This window comes from Erythrolamprus reginae, chromosome 3 (assembly GCF_031021105.1).
Source record: "Erythrolamprus reginae isolate rEryReg1 chromosome 3, rEryReg1.hap1, whole genome shotgun sequence".
Lineage (NCBI taxonomy): Eukaryota > Metazoa > Chordata > Lepidosauria > Squamata > Dipsadidae > Erythrolamprus > Erythrolamprus reginae.
This window is the reverse complement of record NC_091952.1, coordinates 117,062,754-117,081,885: the sequence shown is the minus strand read 5'-3', so window position 1 is coordinate 117,081,885 and position 19,132 is coordinate 117,062,754. Positions and strand designations below refer to the sequence as shown.

At 38.7% G+C, this 19,132-nt stretch overlaps 1 protein-coding gene across 1 annotated transcript in view; it reads right to left on the bottom strand.

Moving 5' to 3' along the window:
• Positions 1 to 19,132, bottom strand: part of COL11A1 (collagen type XI alpha 1 chain) — a 308,095-nt gene that overhangs the window by 93,500 nt on the left and 195,463 nt on the right. Inside the window, exons 33-36 of the mRNA XM_070748567.1 lie at positions 12,600 to 12,653; positions 8,759 to 8,866; positions 7,948 to 8,037; positions 7,076 to 7,129 (exon numbers count right to left, since the gene is read on the bottom strand). Coding sequence (XP_070604668.1) covers positions 7,076 to 7,129; positions 7,948 to 8,037; positions 8,759 to 8,866; positions 12,600 to 12,653 — 306 coding nt within the window. The remainder of the gene's footprint in view (positions 1 to 7,075; positions 7,130 to 7,947; positions 8,038 to 8,758; positions 8,867 to 12,599; positions 12,654 to 19,132) is intronic.

The window sequence follows — 19,132 nt, the reverse complement described above, 5'->3', positions numbered from 1 at the left end:
CGTCAGAATCAGTACCTTTTCAACATAATTTTCTTTTTAAAAAAACACTTCTGAGAAATGAACATTTTTGGGGACCCATAAAAAGCCACTGAATCTTGTGATTGATTTCATATCATTCAAGAAGCAATTCTATTAGAATTTATCAGGCAGTGAATGGTTAGAATATCTTAGAATAGAATATCTTAGTATTACTTTCTACTTTCTATACAGGGCCACCTACATCTGCTACTCATTATTTTGTTATTGCAGAAGATGACACTCACATATTTCAAAATTATAGAAGAATTCTAAAAATGTTTGTTAGAATAAAGAATTCCACCCTATCTCTATGAAGAATATGCCAAAGTTATGGATACTTGGCCTTATAGACATTGAAAATCAGTTACTATAATGAATTAGAACCCCCACTAACTCTAGAATCAGCTGCAGGTAAGAAAAACAACAAACTCCCACAGCCTCAATTCATTCTCTACAGACCCTATGCTCTCTACCCTTGTCTCCCTCAGAGAAAAATATCTGCTTTCTTGGTAAAGCATGTCTGAATATGTGAACTAACGTAATGGCCACTATGAAAAGCCAGCAGTCAGCTTAGAATACTAGCCTTAGGAGAGAGAGGGGAGAGTTTATCCAAGCAAAACCAAAGGAGGTTCGGTTCTTTCTAGTTTAAAAAGCCTTGGGGGTCAAAAAGACAGATCAAGGGAAATTAAAGAGGTGCTGGAAGGCATGAATGGAAGAGAATGGTGAAAATAGTTCTCTGAAAGGGAAGTATTGGGAGTCAGGAATTAAAAGAACATCCAAAGGAGCTAGTGTCCTCATGAAGAGGTAGTCCAGGTTGGGAGGTGGGGGGTTGGCCAAGTTCCATGGCATATGATGTAGAAAAAAATTACACCCACTGTGAAGTTTCACATTGGTTTCTTGGGGAATGGAGGTGAAGGATGGAAGTAAGAAACGAAGTATGAATCTATTGATTCTTCTTGACAGCTCAGCAGTTTTTGATTTTGCTGTGAGATATGAAAACCCAGGAACACTTTTTAATTACAACTGTTTCCACTCTAAAAGCACCAAACACATCCCTTTTGGAAGAAAGAGATTTTAAAATTTTCGTGCACATTCTGGTAACATTCAGGCTTTGACAACTGCCTTTAGGGCAATTTTAGAAATTTCAGTTTATCCGGGACTTTCGAACCTGATTGGATGCTGAAAGAACTCAAGAAGATCCCATTAGACTTGTGCTACAAACATTGTTCTAGCTGCCCATTTTTTTCTAGATGAAATATGAAGTATATTTAAAGCTTTGCAGTATATAGCTGGGGTCCACAATACTCAAGAGAGCAATTATTTCTGAATAATTCTTCCTTCGGTCATTAAGATCATCTGAAGAAGTTCACTGCAGTTGCTATGATATGTCATGGATTTGTCTTTAAACCTGAAACTGACCTTTCTCTATAGCACCTTAAATTACTGAAATGTGCTCCATGTCGCATTCACAGAAGTTACTAACCAATATACCTACTACAAATAAGTCAATAATTTTATAGCCCCCAAACTGGATTTGGTTTATCCATGTACTGGCTTACCTATGAGAATATATGATAATATTTTCCATAGTAAGTGCTCATATATGTCTACTGGTGGATAAGCAGACCCTTGTATTTTTAATTAAAATATCACAAAAAAATGTGCCATCTGCAGATAAGCCAATTTTGAGGTTTTCTTTTTTCCTTTGGGGTTTTTATGAGTACTAGATTTATTTAAATGTTAGATTTATGCCCCACATTTTTGCTTAGGAGCTCAAAGTGTCATATGCAATACTTTCTCTCTTTTTTTCATATCAAAAACCTTATCAATTCAGAGAGTGAGTATGACTGGTCCAAGGTCAGTTTCAATGGCTGAAGGTAAAGATGAACCTGGGTCTCCCAATGTTAGTCCAATATCTTAACAACTATACCATTCTGGTTTTCATTTTAGGTAGTCTTGATAAAGCAATGCTGCCTTTAAAGTACAGCACTCTTAGATTAAATAACATTTGTTTCCTGATTTATTTTCTTTGATATAGCTGATTGCCTGCTTAGAAAGATCAAATCAGAAACAAAACAACAAAGAATGAGGGCCAGTTTTAAATATTAACTTGGCATGATTCAAAAGCATATAAAATATTAATATTCCTTTGTTTTGATTGGGACTCCCAGAGAGTGAGAATTAAATTTCATAGCAATTACAGCCTTAGCCCATAGAGGTTAGCTTTTATGTTTTGTTAGCTATTCTGTTTTTGGTAGAAAATGTGTATATGTTTAAGGCTTCAAAATCTGCAGAAGATATCCTAAACCTGAGAGGGGGAGGGAAGGTTTGGGGATTTATACTCTGATCTTGCTTTTGCATACTTCAGTGAAGTTTTGAGAGTCTATTAATATAGAATCATAAAATCAAAACTATATGCCAAATTTTGAAGACATTTTCAAACATTTGAAACAATGTCATATTTCCATTATTACCTTTATTTGTTTAAATAGAAAATCATGAACATTATTTTATTTATGTTAGTAGCTAATGGGCTTAATGTCTTTATTTTGACATGATTCAGTAAATAGTTTTCAAATCTGTCAATTTAAATTTTAAAACAATACCTATCCATAAATAACCCAGATAAACACAAGCTATTGGGGGGGGGGGGGGGCTCTGATATTTTTAAAATTCAGAAGAGAAGCTTAAAGCAAAAAGAGTAAGGAATATTTGTCTATAATAAGGAACAGTTATGCATAGTTATGCACTTATACATTATATTTATCTGTAACTTTATTTCCTGTATATATATGGAACTATATGAAATCACATTGGAGGTGGGTGGGTTCCAATCAGTTCTAATTGGTTCTTTAGAATCATTAGTAACCGGTGATGACATCACTGAGCCAGTTCTATCGGCGCTGGTCCGTAAGTGTCGCCATCTTGTTTCTGGCTTCTGCACATGTGCAGAACCTTAGTTTTCAGCATTGCGCATGCACGCACTCATAGGTACATATGTGGCATATGTGGCATGGGAGGAAGCAAACCAGTGGCAAGGTAAGTTAGGACACATCCCTGAATCACATATATAAGAGGTAATGCAACTTTGCTAATTCACATATATATTAAAAGTGATGCAATCCAGCCTGGGTTAAATCACCTAACACTCAGAAGAATATGGAAAGATAGAAACCAGGGAATTTCTATTGTCATAATAAAGAGAGTTGTCATGAGGATTTAAACTGTACTTCTCTTCAGATATTTCATTTCTGAGCTAATCCTCTATGCAGGAATAAATAGCATCTGGAATATTTGGTTCCTTTCCTGCCACCACCCCTTTGTTAACAATTTGTTTCTCATTCCCACCCTAGCTGGCTCGGAAAACTAAGGGAAGTTTGAAGGGGAAAGACTCACCTCACCTGTAGTTTGGCTAACTACAAAAAGAGAGAACAAAAACTTTTGCAGACTCTATATTTCAGTCGTGAGGCAGGTGTTTACAAGGCAATTGGTCAACCCCAACATTATTAAGGAGCCGTGGTGGTGCAGTGGTTAGAATGCAGTATCACAGGCTACTTCTGCTGACTGCTGGCTGCCTGCAGTTTGGCAATTCAGGTCTCACCGGCTCAAGGTTGACTCAGCCTTCCATCCTTCTGAGGTAGGTAAAATGAGAACCCCAGACTATTGAGGGCAATATGCTGACTCTGTAAACCACTTAGAGAGGCTGCTGTAAACTTAAGCACTATGAAGCTGTATATAACCCTAAGGGCCAAAAGAGAGAAAAGGTGCAACACATAGATAAAATGTACCCTCCCTGAAATTCCCAAGCAACTCAATTTCTAACCTTGCTTGAGCTCACCCATCCTCCAAGAATCCAACCATCATTCTCATCAAAGGACCCCAACATTCTTCCTGTTCAAAATCCTAATAGAACCCATTTTTTCTCCACTGACTCTCAGGAGTCGTGTGACTACACAGGGTACCTAAAACTGGTTTAGGGCCAGCTGCTACCGCTACAACTATTTTACATGAATTGGTTTTAATATCAAACATCTAGCCTCTAGAACCAAAGACTACTGTTGGGCGAACCCAACGAAGTTCGGGTTCGGGTTCAGCACCCGAATTTTTAATAAAGTTCAGGTTCGGCACCCAAACCCGAACCCAAACCTTTGCCAAACTTTCGAGTTCGGCACTCTGGAAAGCGCTGGGAAGTGCCATGACTGTTCCAGAAGGTGACAGCTGGGCGGCGGCACTTCCTGGCGCTTTCCCGAGTCCCGAACCCGAACTCCTTCCTGGAGTCCCCATTTCAGCCAGCCAGGAAGGACGTCTCAGTGACATCAAAGCTCCACCCCTGGAATCTCCTTGTGGGATTCCCCACCTCCCTTTGCGCTTCCTGACCAGCCAACAGCTCCCCGGCTGTTCTGGGAAGCGCCGCCACCCAGCTGTCACCTTCAGAAACAGCCAGGGCACTTCTCAGCGGTCTCCCAAACGCCGAACCCAGAAGTTCGGCAAAAGTTCGGGTTCGGGAGAGTGCCGGGAAGCGCCCTGACTGTTCCGGAAGTTGACAGCTGGGTGGCAGCGCTTCCTGTTGCTCTCCCGAGCCCAAACCCGAACTTTTGCAAAAATTCAGGTTCGGGTTCGGTATACCAAACCGTGCAAAGTTTGGTACAAACCCGAACTTTGCAGGTTCGGTTCGCCCAACACTACCAAAACACCTATGTTAAAACACTGAGTTTTGAACAAGCAAAAGGTAAGCATCACATCCTATAACAGACAGCAGTGATGAAAGGACCAGTCAAAGCCATCGTTCTGACAAATAATGGTTATAATGGTTATAATGACAAATGCTAGCTGCCAAACAGTGGATCGGCTTGCAAGGTTCAGTTCTACTCTCAAAGAGCCTGCAAAATTCCAGAAAATTTAACAATAGATTCTTGTAAGCTGGGAGGCATCAGCTCATGCACATTATCAAGATTCTTTTCAGTGATTGAAAATGTTAATCCGGGAAATCATTTTACATTTGAGAATAATAACACTACTGCCTGTAAAAAAATGCATTTGTTTTGAGTTCCAATCCTGGCAATGCAGCTCAGAAAGGATCTGACTTTTGTTGGAGAGTGCTAAAAATATAAAAATAAAAAAGAGGATACAAAACTCATGGCTGTCAGGGGACACCACTGACAAGGTGTCATTCTTTCTGCATACAATGCCAGGATGGGAATATTCTCCAAGGAGGAGTCATGTGACCTAGATCCTTCAGAGTTCCACATAAATAACCTCACTTCCATCTCAAAAAACCCACAGACAAATGTATTATCCGAGATGTCTGTATGTGAGAGATCCCTGGTGATCTCTGAGCTTGCTTGCTTTCTTGCGGACATTTCATTACCCTAACTAAGTGACATCATCAGTGCTATTGATGTTGTTGTTACTAGCACTGATGATGTTACCAGTTAGGATAATGGAACATCTGCAAGAAAACAGTTCTGACCCAGCTCCCCAAATAAGACAAACCCTCTGAAGTTAATTCAAAGATTCCTTTCTTAGGAGTGCCATGAGCCCCGGCAAAAAGTTTTTCTCTCAACGCAGGTTAATAAGCCTGGCTGGCCAGAAGATGAATAGTGGTCTGTGCCACACCTGCTCCCTGTCTTTTATCCCCAGAATTGGGGTGTGGCTTCATTAGCAGCGGTGGCTCTTCCTTCCCAAGGATCGCAATATGGTTTTCCATCTTCTGCACATCCATGTGTCACGCACTGGACCCAGCTGTTCCTCTTCTTCCTCATCAGTCACTTCCAGCCCTGGGGGTGTTGACTCTCCATCTGAGGTTTGACAGACAACCCAAACTCTGCCTCCTCTCTCTCTCTCTCTCTCTCTCTCTCTCTCTCTCTCTCTCTCTCTCTCTCTCTCTCTCTCTCAGTTCTATTCCCTCTTCCCCCTTGGAGCTCTCAGGTTGCCTTGATGCTGACTCTGACTCCCACACCTCCTCCTCCTCTGATTCAGCTGCTGGAGGGGCCGGCATCCAACAGGCCAAAACAAAAATAAGCAAGCTCAAAGAGCACCAAGGATCCCTCATTTCAATCCTTAGTTACAAATATTCTCCTATGTTTCTGGATGTAATTCAAGGATATGTTACCCACTGCTTTAAATAAAAGGAAGATGCCTAAGCTGTCCAAGAAGAAAAGACAACTGCAAATACTTCTCCTGGAATATATTTCTTATAGGACCTTTGCACTGATTCTAGAAGAAAGTCTGTGCTTGCTCCTCCCAGCGGCCATTTGTCTAGCAAAGGGCAGTTTGAAGTACAGAACATTTGCAAGTAAAAATTACAGGAGGGAGGGAAGTAGGATTTTGACACAGATCTAGGATTTGGAAGTGTGCAGCAAAGTCAGGATCAAGAACAATACAGCTGCTTTTTTTTTTTTTCATTTTGGAACAAAAAAACAAAAAAAACCAACCATTCAAGCAGATGCCTTTTGATACCTGAATCATCTAATTTGTAATTTGGCCCTAACGTGCACGGATTTGGAGAACAAAAGAATGCAGGAGAAAATTTTCTATCAGTCTCTTTAATAGACTTTATGCATTGCAATTTCCTCCCACTAGAGGCACATTTCCCCCACCCCCCTTTTTTCCCCACCTTGAAATATCTAATGAACAAGGAAAAGCAATTTGCCCCCTGCAGCTAACTGCAGGTCTGACAGAGGCCAACACATTTTAAGTTTAGACTTTCTTCTTTTTATGGACTTGGTAGTTTCTATAATTACTAGGAAACTGCTATTGACAAATATAAGTGACAATCTTATCCATTTGTATAGTCGTTACAAGCATGTGGAGGCACACATAACAGCTTAAAATAAATAAAAAGAGATAGTATGTGTGTATATACACAAACACACAATGTGTATATGTTAATATATCATACAAACACAGACAGACAGATAGACAGACAGACAGACAGGCAGGCAGATAAAGGGAGACAGGCAGACAGTCAATACAGAGACAGAGAGAGAGAGAGACAGAGAAATGAAATAAATGAAAAAAGTGATTGTAAAATAAGTTGTGGACAAATCCTACTCACAATTGGACCAGGTGGACCTTGAGGACCTTCACCGCCTTTCAAACCCGCTGCACCCTATCAAAGCCAATTATTATTATTATTATTATTATTATTATTATTATTATTATTATTATTATTATTGACTATGATATATTGCAATACATATTTTAAAACTTCTTTCTTTTGCCATTATTTTTTCTGGACTGATTACAATAAAATAAATAAAACAAAATAAGACAATGAAATAAATGAAATAAGAAATAAAATAAAATATAAAATAATACATTTCTTTTAAGCCGATTAATTTATTAATTTTCAGCTTAATATATGATCTATATTGCCTACCTCCTGACAATCCCTTAATAGCCAAATGTTTAACAGATAATATTTTATACCAGTGGTCCAAATAGTGATGATCACTTTCGGACCTTCCTTGACCGAGGTACTTTAAGAACCAAATTGCCAAGGTTCCAGATAGCATCCAAACTAAATCAGAGTCCAAGTCCAAGTACTCCTCAAAATTCCAATTTATTGGTGGAGCCATCCTGGTACCTACACTGGGAATCCTGAATCGGAGTTTCTCACCCGACTGAAAGTTCACATCCTCACAAACTTGTCACATTGCCCGCTCAGATTGTGTTAGGGTGGCAAGTCCTTCCTCTGCTTCCCCCCAGGTGAATGGGCATAGGATGGCCTTGAATCACTCAAAAGAATGCATCTGTTCCCTCCCAAGTTCCCATAAACATCAGGCTCTCTATAGATAATGTGGCAAGCCTTAATTTGTCACCATCTTTGGCATTGGCTTGACACAAATATCACCAAAACTAATCACTGTGACATCAATTTTCCTACCCCTCTTGGTGATTAACTACATAGGAACCTTTTAGTTTTACCTGAGCTCCTGGCAGGCCTCTTTCTCCTGGGAAACCCCGCAATCCTGCCGGCCCATCTTTTCCAGAAATGCCTTGAGGACCTGGATCACCCTAGGAAAATAGAATAAATAGTCTTTACTGGAAGTTGGCCATGAAAGCCCAGGCTCATCAACGAACCATCACATACATTGCAACTGTAATAAACATACATGAAAATTGTGTCAATACAGGTCACAATTTATGATATTTTTTAAATGTGCTTCTGAATCAGTAGTAGGTCTTTTATAAGTAAACTTCATTAACGTGATCTCATTTTTATCACCTCTAGTTTATATTAAAACATGGTGAATCCTGTATTCTAAAATGCAGCACCCCAAAATCCAAAGCTTCCCCTTTGAAGTTTTGGGAGAAAACTGTAGCACAATTAATTACATGGCAACTAGATGATTACCGAGTCTTTCCTGTTCAAAATCTTTACTCTGTGAAAGTTCACGAGCTTGCTTTCTTTGAACTTTTACAATGTAGACCTTCCATCTTGTTAAATGAAGAAGGGATTGCATGTTATGGCAAGCGATACTTCACTTGTGCCAAAAAGCAATCCAATTTGTTTAGCAAGTCTTACTATGATCTTTATAGTCATCTACTGAAAAAAAGAGCACCAAGTTGGAAAGGATTAGGGAAGCTGTTTATTTCAATTCACTGTTTAAAGCAGAAATTGTAAGGGAAGAATGCAGCTACAAATGCCAGGCAAATAATTTGATGGCCAAGTACCAAATGCATTCCATAAGTCACTGTAAACATTTCTCTGAGTTCCTGAAAAGTGAACTTGTACCTTAGCACCTTCTTTTCCTCCAGCACCAGGAAGTCCTTGTTCACCCGGTGGCCCTGGAGGTCCAGGGTGACCTCTTTCGCCAATTGGACCCGTCTCCCCAGTTGGGCCCTAAATTCAAAAGCATGTCATTAATTATTCCATAATGCAATACACCATTCATCATTTTAAAATTAAATATGTTTAATTAAGTCCCATGTTCCAAAGATGAACTCCCAAGTTCAAATGTGGTTGAATCATCTGAGAATTAACACCTCTCCGTTATAATTGTATATCCCTTCTTCAGGATAACAAACGGCTTGATATATAGCTGGTCCTCAACTTATGATTTCAATTGAGTCCAAAACTTCTGTTGCTAAGTGAGACATTAGTTAAGTGAGTTTTGTCCCATTTTAAGACCTTTCCAGCCAAAGTTAAATGAATCATATTAAAGTTTGTTGTAAACATCAAAACCAGAAGCACACACAGATGACTGATTCAGCTGGATTCATAATCTTCTTCATAAACTTAGTAACAGGTGAATTTGCAATGCTATTAGCAGAGTTCATTTCAAGCAGTTGCAGACAGCAGAGAACAGTTAGTTTCATTTCAGGAGAGTTCAGAGTGAGAGAGAACAGAGTGAGGACCTGGAGCCATGCCCAGCCTTAAGCTTAAGTATGCAGTTTCAATTCTCTGCACAGACTCAGAAGTGGCTAGCTCCTATTGGCTGACTTAGTTGCTATGCCTATTCATTGGCTGACCTTGTTAACATGGCTTTCCAAGTTCATTAATATCTTAACAAATCACTGCAGTTGTTAAATTAGTAAAAGGAAAGTCAAGGCCACTGTGCCTGGCAGCTGTGATGAAATGATGGGGAGGCATCTTCAGTTTTGGATGGTGCCTGATTGTATCGTGTGATGGACATGTAGGTGCTGGGAAGGACTTGAATTTTTGTTTGGGTGGAGGAAAGCTGGAAGCTTTCAGATCCAGGTTTCCCCAGATGTTGCCAACATGACATCTCTAATAAACTGGAACTTTGAAGAACATCTATGCCTCAGTGTTTTATTACATTGGAAGTGTTTACTGGAACACTGACACTATTCCTATTCACCAAAAAAACCCACTAACATGGTACATGTGTCTTTTTGTGCTGCCAGCAAGGGTGCTAGAATTGGCAAATAGAATATTGTTGTTAGTTGCAAAACAGAAACTTTGTGCAGGTGGTGTTAGAATATAATTCCCATCAACTATGACTACCTCTTCTAAAGTATACTAAGAAGTCTTTTTTGCTTGTTTGTTTATAAGGAAACCATTGAAAAGGAAGATGAAAGGAAATTGAACTTAGTGCTTTGCCACAAGAATTTTAATTATTGTTATTGAAACATTAAGCAGCCATCTGAAACTTCAACACAGACTAACAATGATACAGCTGTCAATTTTTAAAAATAACAATGAACAATGACACATGTTTACACCCCACATTTGTTGTAAACATGGGTATGTGTAGCTAAATTCAGTTCATAGATTGCTTCTGGTGACAGCAGGCATCATCCTTAAAGAGCACAAAAAGAATATAAAGCTTGACATGGAAAACAAATGTAGGAGATATTCAGGCATATTGGTATACAGCTGAGCTGAGACTTCATTTATCTTTACAAACCCAAACACAGCATGATCACACATTCCAAGTTAAACAAAGCTTGGTCAATAACAGAAGCAAGGAAAACAAAAAGATGATTCAGATAAAATTTACACTTAGTAAGATGCCTGCTGTCTCACTTCACTGAAGTGTTGGTGGGGGGAAAAACCCAAAGCTGTATGGTGTTTCAGTGTTTCTCCTGTATTTAAACGGTTCCTGTCATTAAAGTGGAGCCAGAAAAAAGGGGAAATTTCTGGTTTCTAAAGCAGCGTTTGCAACCTGGAGCCTTTCAGAGTTGCTAAAACAATAGCTTCCAGAAATATGGATGAACCCAGCCAGGACTGTTCCCAAAATTATAGCCCCAATATTGTTGGAGGACATCAGATTTCATGGCTATTTGCTTCTGATTCTTAACAATACACTAAATTCAAGATACAAATAATCTCCTGTGGATCTTTTTCAGAAGCTCAGTTTGAGGAGACCTCGCCCATTCCAGACTACTTTAACTGAGCTTTTTGGAGTTTATTTAGGGGGGGGGGGGATGCAGTGGGGTAGCAAAAATGGCGCTCTACCCCAGAGCACCCAATTTGTACTGAAGGATGTAGAAAGAAAATGCAGGGCATCCTGCATAAGCCACGCCCACAGTATGGTAGTAAAAATTTTGGTAGCCCTTCATCGAATTAGGTTGCTTCTTTACAAAATGCTTTGATATTCTAATTTTACTCTGGCAAAGGAATATCATGTTTGTTGATGGCTTACTATGAAGTAAAGCTGTGAATTTCCAGTACAAAAGTATTCTAGATAACAATGGCTAAGTCTCCAAATTTGATACGACTATTTTCCACCTATTTCATCTGAGTTTAATTGGCAGAGACTCCTTTTCCCCCTCTGTGACTCCAAAATTCCGGGTCCCATCAACTAAACAATGTCATCTGTCGAGACCCAGGGGAAGAGCCTTCTCTGTGGCAGCCCCGGCCCTCTGGAACCAGCTCCCCCCGGAGGTTAGGATTGCCCCCACCCTTCTTGCCTTTTGTAAACTCCTTAAAACCCACCTCTGCAGTCAGGCATGGGGGAATTGAGACATCTCCCCTGGCCTATATAGTTTATGCATGGTATGTTTGTGTGTATGTCTTGCTTTTAAATAAAGGGCTTTTTAGATATTTTAATTATTAGATTTGTTATTGTATATTGTTTTTACTATTGCTGTGAGCCACCCCGAGTCTATGGAGCGGGGCGGCATACAAATCTAATAAATATTAATAGTAATAATAAAATCCTCCCACCTAAGTATTGTATTTCCAGTAAAACCCTACAGGCTTTCTTGGAAAAAAGAATTAACCACCTTCAATATATTACATTTTAAATATTTATTTGTCTCATTAGGGATGTACAAAGCTGCTTTGTTTCACTGTGGTCACAGCGGATGCACAGTGAATACCGCCATGCATGTATGTAGTCAGCCATTTGGGGACAGCTCAGTAGTCCTCACTTACCAACCTAATAGGGAGCAACAACTCCATCACTAAGCAGTGTGATCATTAAGGACAATATCACGTGACCCCATCAACTTATAATATAAATTCTAGCTGTGGCTGTATTCTTTCAGGCCAAATGCATATTGTATTTTAGAGATTCCGATAGTGGCAATCTGTTTACCGATTATGAAGATCATAAACTGCCCTTGAGGTGTATTTGAAATTTGAAATATAGAGTTGCATAACAGTAGAGTTAAACACTTTGTTCTTTTAGAGCTCATTCTAATTCTGTTTGCCATATTTTGGACAAACAGCAGCTCATTCCAATAATAATTCCCAGATGTTTTCCCTGGATTATATGATAAGAATGCAAAAAATCCTCTAAAATAAATAGAGAGATGATTTCATCAAACTTTCTAAGCTTTTGTTTGATATCCCTTTGGCTTTTTTCTCGTGAAAACGTCAACCTTCACTTGGCATTTGTTTCTAACAAAACTAAAGCAGGTAGTCCTTAACTTGTTCAGAAATGGTTCAAAATTACTATGGGGCTTAACAATTTTTTTTCCCTCAGCATAATTTATGGCAGATAACTGTTGAATGTTCATGACCAAAATGCAAATAGTTTGAAATTTAAATGCTCGCGTCTGATTGGGTATTGAGTTGAGCGCACTGTACAACACATCTTGACCTTCCTGAGAGAAAGTGGGTTACAAATTCAATCAATCATTCAGTTCGAACGACAACATTGTACCTGGGGTCCAACAACACCGCCAGGGCCAGGTGGGCCTGTTTTCCCTTGAAACCCCTGCAAAATAAAGCATACAACAGTTAGGCATTACTTGGGAACATTTCAGATCAGTGTTATAGAGGGGATGGAAAATCAGGGGGTTCTCCCTGGGTTTGTATTTTCTGAGAATAAAGACTGCTATTTCAATTCAATTATTGCTGTGCCTCTTTAAATGTAAAATATTGAAGACTCTTTCAAAGAGCTATCATTTCCAATCATTCTGAGCGCAGCTCCTCCAGTGGTATGGTTCAAAGGAGCAGATAGTTTTCACAGACCGGATACTTTGTGAGAAAGCAATTACTGTAGATGCATAAATGACAATCCTTCAGTTCAACTCAGATACATGTGTTCAAAAGCTGTCAGGCCAGCACAGCTATACTGAATATTTAAGTGTTTAAAAAAGTACTGTAGTAAAGCAATAGTCATTTATTCCTCCCCAGGGGGCACTTACAAGCTCAGCATAAATGTCTGGAAGATGTAGCTTCTATATGTACTCTTGGAAGGGGTGAAGTTTTACACCCATAGAACAAGTACCAGATGGTACAGGAGCTTCTACGTGGTATATAGGCCCCCTCTTATATAGTGTATAGCTTGACACTGGGGGAAGAAACTATTTATTTCATACATCTGTACAGCTCTACTCTGCAAAAATATTTAGATACTTAAATTCAGTCCATGAAAGGCAACTTAAGCTGTGTTTCTTAACCCTGCTGTTCTGTTCGAAAAAAGTTCCTAATGTTATGTTCCCGGGTCACCCTGACCCGGACCGAAAACTCTTCATTTGCAGTGCTTATGTTTGGTCTTTTTGAAAGCTTTTTTCACCTGGAAACATGTTTGAACATTTCTGCACACAATGGAATGAAAATTGAACTGAAAAAATTAATCCTTATTGGTTTATTTTGCACATAAATGTGCCCCCCCCCCCGTTTTTGTGAAAAAATTTTCAATTTATGGATAGTTTTGCTTGGAAAATCCATTCTATTATACTAAAGTTGGTGTGGGATTGGTAGCTTGAACATTTCTGCACACAATGATATGAAAATTGAACTGAGAAAATTAATCCTTATTGGTTTATTTTGCACATAAATGTGCCTCCCCCCCGTTTCTGTGACATAGTCTTCACTTTATGGATAGTTTTGCTAGCAGAATACATTCAATTTTGCTAAAGTTGGTGTGGGATTTGTAGCTTGAACATTTCTGAACATAATGATATGAAAATTGAAGTGGAAAAATTGATGCATATTGGTTTATTTTGCATATAAAGTTATTTCAATTTATATAAAATTTATGCTGTTAATTTCAAATTTACATACTTTTTTTTAGTAAAATGGATTTCTTTCATAAAATTAGTTATCTGGCTACAATGTGGTTGATTTTCAAAAGGATATTCCAAATATTTCTAGACAAATATGTATGAACAGTGACAATAATGGCACACAGCAAGGCCGGGGGGGGGGTGTCCCTTTTGTGGCAAAAATAAACCAATAAGAACCATTTTTTTCAGTTCATTTATATTTTTCTTATATTCAGAAATGTTCAATTTAGTATATCAAACCTTTTGGGGGAAAATTCCTTAGGGGTTTGTAGCCTTAAAAAATAGAAATTGACACGAAATTCAGAAAGGATGGGGGGAGGGGCTTTTTGATCAAAATAAAAATATAAGTCTCAATTTTTCCAGTTCAATTTTCATATCATTATGTTCATAAATGTTCAAACTAGTTTTCCAGTTGAAAAAGTTTTCAAAAATACCAAATTCAAGTACCTAAAAAAAATCATTTTGGTCCGGGTCTATATGACCCGAACAGACTAAACGTGACTTTTTTTTTGCCCAGAAAAAAAAAATTTTCCCCATCCCCACAAATATTTTTTTGATGATCAGCATTGTTAAATTGAGTAAATGAATGCCTAAGATATTAAAAATATTTTGGATTTGAAGCCTGCGTAAATATAAAGTGAAAATGGTTGCAAGCAGCCGAGGGGGGGAGGGAGGCCTTATTTCTGATGTTAAAAAACCAGTAAGAATCATTTTTTTCAGTTCCTTTATATTTTTCTTATATTCAGAAATGTTCAAGGTACCATTCCCACACCAACTCCAGTAAAATAGACTGCATTTTGCAAGCAAAACTATCCATAAATTGAAAAAACTTTCACAAAAATGGGGGGGGAGGCACATTTATGGGCAAAATAAACCAATAAGGATTAATTTTTTCAGTTCAATTTTCATTCCATTGTGTGAAGAAATGTTCAGACTACTTTCCAAGTGAAAAAAGCTTTCAAAAAGACCAAACATAAGCACTGCAAATGAAGAGTTTTCGGTCCGGGTCAGGGTGACCCGGGAACATAACATTAGGGAGGTTTTTTTTTTCAGCAAGAAAGAAACCTCCCACCCCCCAAAAAAAATTCTCATAGAGAGAACCCCTGAAATGATGAAAAGTCATGAAATTTCAAGTTTCAGATATGCAGGGAAAATTTTTTACAGGGTCTCAAACCTTGATTTCGGGTCTCACAGACCCGAACAGAACTATAGTTTATTATATCCCCAGCTGTCCTTAGGACTCTCCCCAGGGGTCCCCTAAGATTCTCCTCAGGGATGTGTCCACAAAATCAAAATTATTTGCCATATATTGAAGATACAGTGATACCTTGTCTTACAAACTTAATTGGTTCCGGGACGAGGTTCTTAAGGTGAAAAGTTTGTAAGATGAAACAATGTTTCCCATAGGAATCAATGGAAAAGCAATTAATGCGTGCAAGCCCAAAATTCACCCCTTTTGCCAGCCGAAGCGCCCGTTTTTGCACTGCTGGGATTCCACCGAGGCTCCCCTCCATGGGAAACCCCACCTCTGGACTTCTGTGTTTTTGCAATGCTGCAGGGGAATCTCAGCAGGGGAATCCCAGCATCGCAAAAACAAGCACTTCGCTGGCAACGGAAGTCCAGAGGTGGGGTTTCCCAGTGAAGGAAGCATCAGTGAAATCGCAGCATCGCAAAAACACCGATGTCCTTGAAACGCCACTTCCGGACATCTGTGTTTTTGCGATGCTGCGATTTCACTGAGGCTCCCCTCGCTGCAGGGGAGCCTCAGGAGAATCCCAGAAGCGCAAAAACGGGTGCTTCGCTTGCAACGGAAGTCCGGAGGCGGGGCATCCCAGCGGCCGTGGTAGGTTTGTAAGGTGAAAATAGTTTGTAAGAAGAGGCAAAAAAATCTTAAACCCCGGGTTTGTATCTCTAAAAGTTTGTATGATGAGGCGTTTGTAAGACGAGGAATCACTGTACTTGCAAACATTTAAAACAGTGTTGATGTTAAACTATAAGGATTCCTCTATGAAAAAATAGTTTATTTTTATAATGGGTTTAATATTGTTATTTTTGCATGATTTTATAAATAAATATTCTACAAATGCATCAATTTAAGTTCTTTTTGGAATGTGCATAATTTTTAAATATGGGAAGGGGTCGTGACTAAGAAGAAACATGGACTTGCAGTAAAGACATGGAATTAATACCATAAAATAATTATTTAAAAAATTTACTTTTTAAAGCAATCGGTCATATGGTTCCAGGAATTCCCAGAAGAGACACTTTTCAAAGTCAAACTCTCCTTCAAATACACTAGTGGGGTTTTTTTTTTTTAAAGATGAGACCATTTTCATAATAAGCATTTTAAAACAACAGAATGAAAACTTCCTTTTATCTCATCCAATTTTATAAATATGTCTTCAGAATGTACAAAATAAATAAATCCATTGGGGACAAGGGGTGGGGAAGAGAGAGAATGAAAACTGCCCTGCCAAATTGTATAACAAAAAAAGGAGATTTCTGAAAATCTGCATATACCTACTTGAAATTTTCATTTTTTTTTTAAAGAGATGAATGTGAAAATGAAGAAAGAGTGGAGTCAGTGCTGGGTTCCTACGGGTTTCGGTAGCAAAATTTGGAGTTCCATCCCAGAGCACCCAATTTGCACTGAAAGATGTTGAAACAAAATGCATAAGCCACGCCCACAGTGTGGTAGTAAAAATTTTGGTAGCCCATCACTGAGTGGTGTGCATGTATTTATCCAGTCTGTATTTAAGTTGCTTTTTAAAAAACAAACCAGGAACTGTGATAAATATTTTCTGTATAAATAGATAAGGTTGCATGAAATTTCCTTTAAGAAAATTTCACACTTTTGCATTAAATCTCCTTCCATTATCTCTCAGAATGCTTAAATCTTTTAGCAATTTAAGGCGTTCCAAATTTGCCTTGAACCGCTGCTTCAAGTAAAATCCAGGAGGAGCTATAATTCTGTGATACTTGATATAAATACTACTGGAAGTGCCACAGAAAGATGGATGTTTTCATACAGCACTGTGGTAAATCAACCATTTAAAGAAAGAGATCAACAATGCCAAAGAATGATAAATGTTTGGTTTTTTTATTATTATTAAAGGGGAGGTGGGCAGAAAAAGCTTTCTTAAAACATTTTCTTCAAAATGACAAATCCACTGTCATGAGCTCATTGTTATATGTGTATGTGTGTGTGTGTATGAGTGTGTGTGTGTGTGTGTTTCACCCCACATTATGAATTCCACGAACCAATAATTTGTTTTCATTTTCTTTTGCATCTGCATAAAGTTTCTATTCTAATTAAAACAGAACAACGGAGTTGGAAAAGACCTTGAAGGTCTTCTAGTACAACCCCCTGTTTGGGCAGCGAACTTTATACCATTTCAGACACATGGTTGTACAGTCTCTTCTTAAAAGCCTCCAGGGTTGGAGTACCCACAATTTCTGCAGACAACTCATTCCACTTATTAATTATTCTAACTGTCAGAAAATTTCTGCTTAGTTTTAGGTTGGTTCTGTCCTTGATTAGTTTCTATCCATTGCTTCCTATTCTGCCTTTGAATGACTTGGCCAATAGGTTGACTCTTCTTCTTTGTGATAGCCCCTTAGATATTGGAATACTGTTATCATGTTGCCCTTAATTCTTTTTTTCTCTAGACTAGACATGACCAATTCCTGCAACTGTTCTTTGCATGTTTTAGCCTTCAGTTCCCTAATTGTTTTTGTTGCTCTTCTCTGTGCTCGTGGGGACCAAAATTGAATGCAATATTCCAAGTGTGGTTTTACTAAGGCTTTATATAATCATACTAACACTTCACATGATCTTGATTCTATTCCTCTGTTAATTAGCCTAGGACTGCACTGCGGCTGCCAAAATTGACCAGTTGGTTGTATTTGGGGGCCGGAAAAAGAAATTTGACAGTAGGCAATGGTGTGAGAAAGATGCAAAATGGCAAAGGTACTGTTTCCAGTGCAATAGCATTAAGCACATTAGCACATACAGTACACTCCTAAATGTTACTATCGTTGCAATGGAAAGTCAACAGGAAGAAAGAAAGAAAAATAGGTAAAGAAGGAAAGAAATATATTTTGCTCCATCTGCTAATTTTTTTTTTCAGTAGTGTTGACAGATATTTTTTTCAGTTTCATGATGTTGCCAAACATCAAATGCCATCTCAGAATGAAAGAAGATGTGATGTGGAGACAAATGAATTTTCCCTTCCTATTTCAAGGAGAGCAATCTATAGTAGCAAGATAGTTTTAATTTGTCTGGCAGTATTTATAAGAATACATGCACAAAGACATCCTTACAGACATGGTACTAGATTATTTATGTGAATTCCTATGCAAGTACGTAAGTCATCACATTTGACTGGGCGACATCTTCTGATGTCCTCTTTTGCTCCTTCTTGTTCCCATGGATGGCTATGGGATAGACATAAATGGATACTGCTTGTATTTATAAGGGTTGCTACATTTTTAAAGTGCTAATACAGTGATGGTGAACCTATGGCAAGTGTGCCACAGGTGGCACGTGCAGCCATATGTGAGGGCATGCAAGGCATTACCTTATGCGCTGGCCAGCTGATTTTCGGCCTTCTTTTTGGCCATTTTGGTCAGGAAAGGCTCCTAAAGCCTGAAGATGGCAAAAATGGCCCAACTGGTCAAACAGAAGTTCACTTGTGTGTGTCATCCCCAACCTCCTTTTCACTGTTAGAGATCTTCATGAACTTCTTTGGTTTTGGACAGTTTCAGTCAGGCCTCCCACACCATTTCTTCCACAACTGGCAAGAGTTCCAGAGAACAGAGTTCCAGATCGTTCTGGATCTCTGTTATTGGCTACAGAGACCTTCAGGAAAACTTGATGGCTGCAGAAGAAATGGGCTGAAGTGTGGGAGGCCTGGTTGCAACTATCTGATGGTAAGTAGAAGGGCAGCTCCACTTCCGTTTCGTTTCCAAACTTTAGATGGGCACCTGAGCCAAAAAAGGTTCGCCATCACTGTCCTAAAATAATCTGATTCTGCCTTTCATAATCCTGTTCTCTCCAGGTATATTCAGGCTGAAGATGGGATGAACTTTAAAAACAATATGGAACCACTGGACCTTTGAATGGGATGCCATGGGTTCACATTTCAAAGTGTACTTTTCTTTTAATTTAATCCAGATTTAA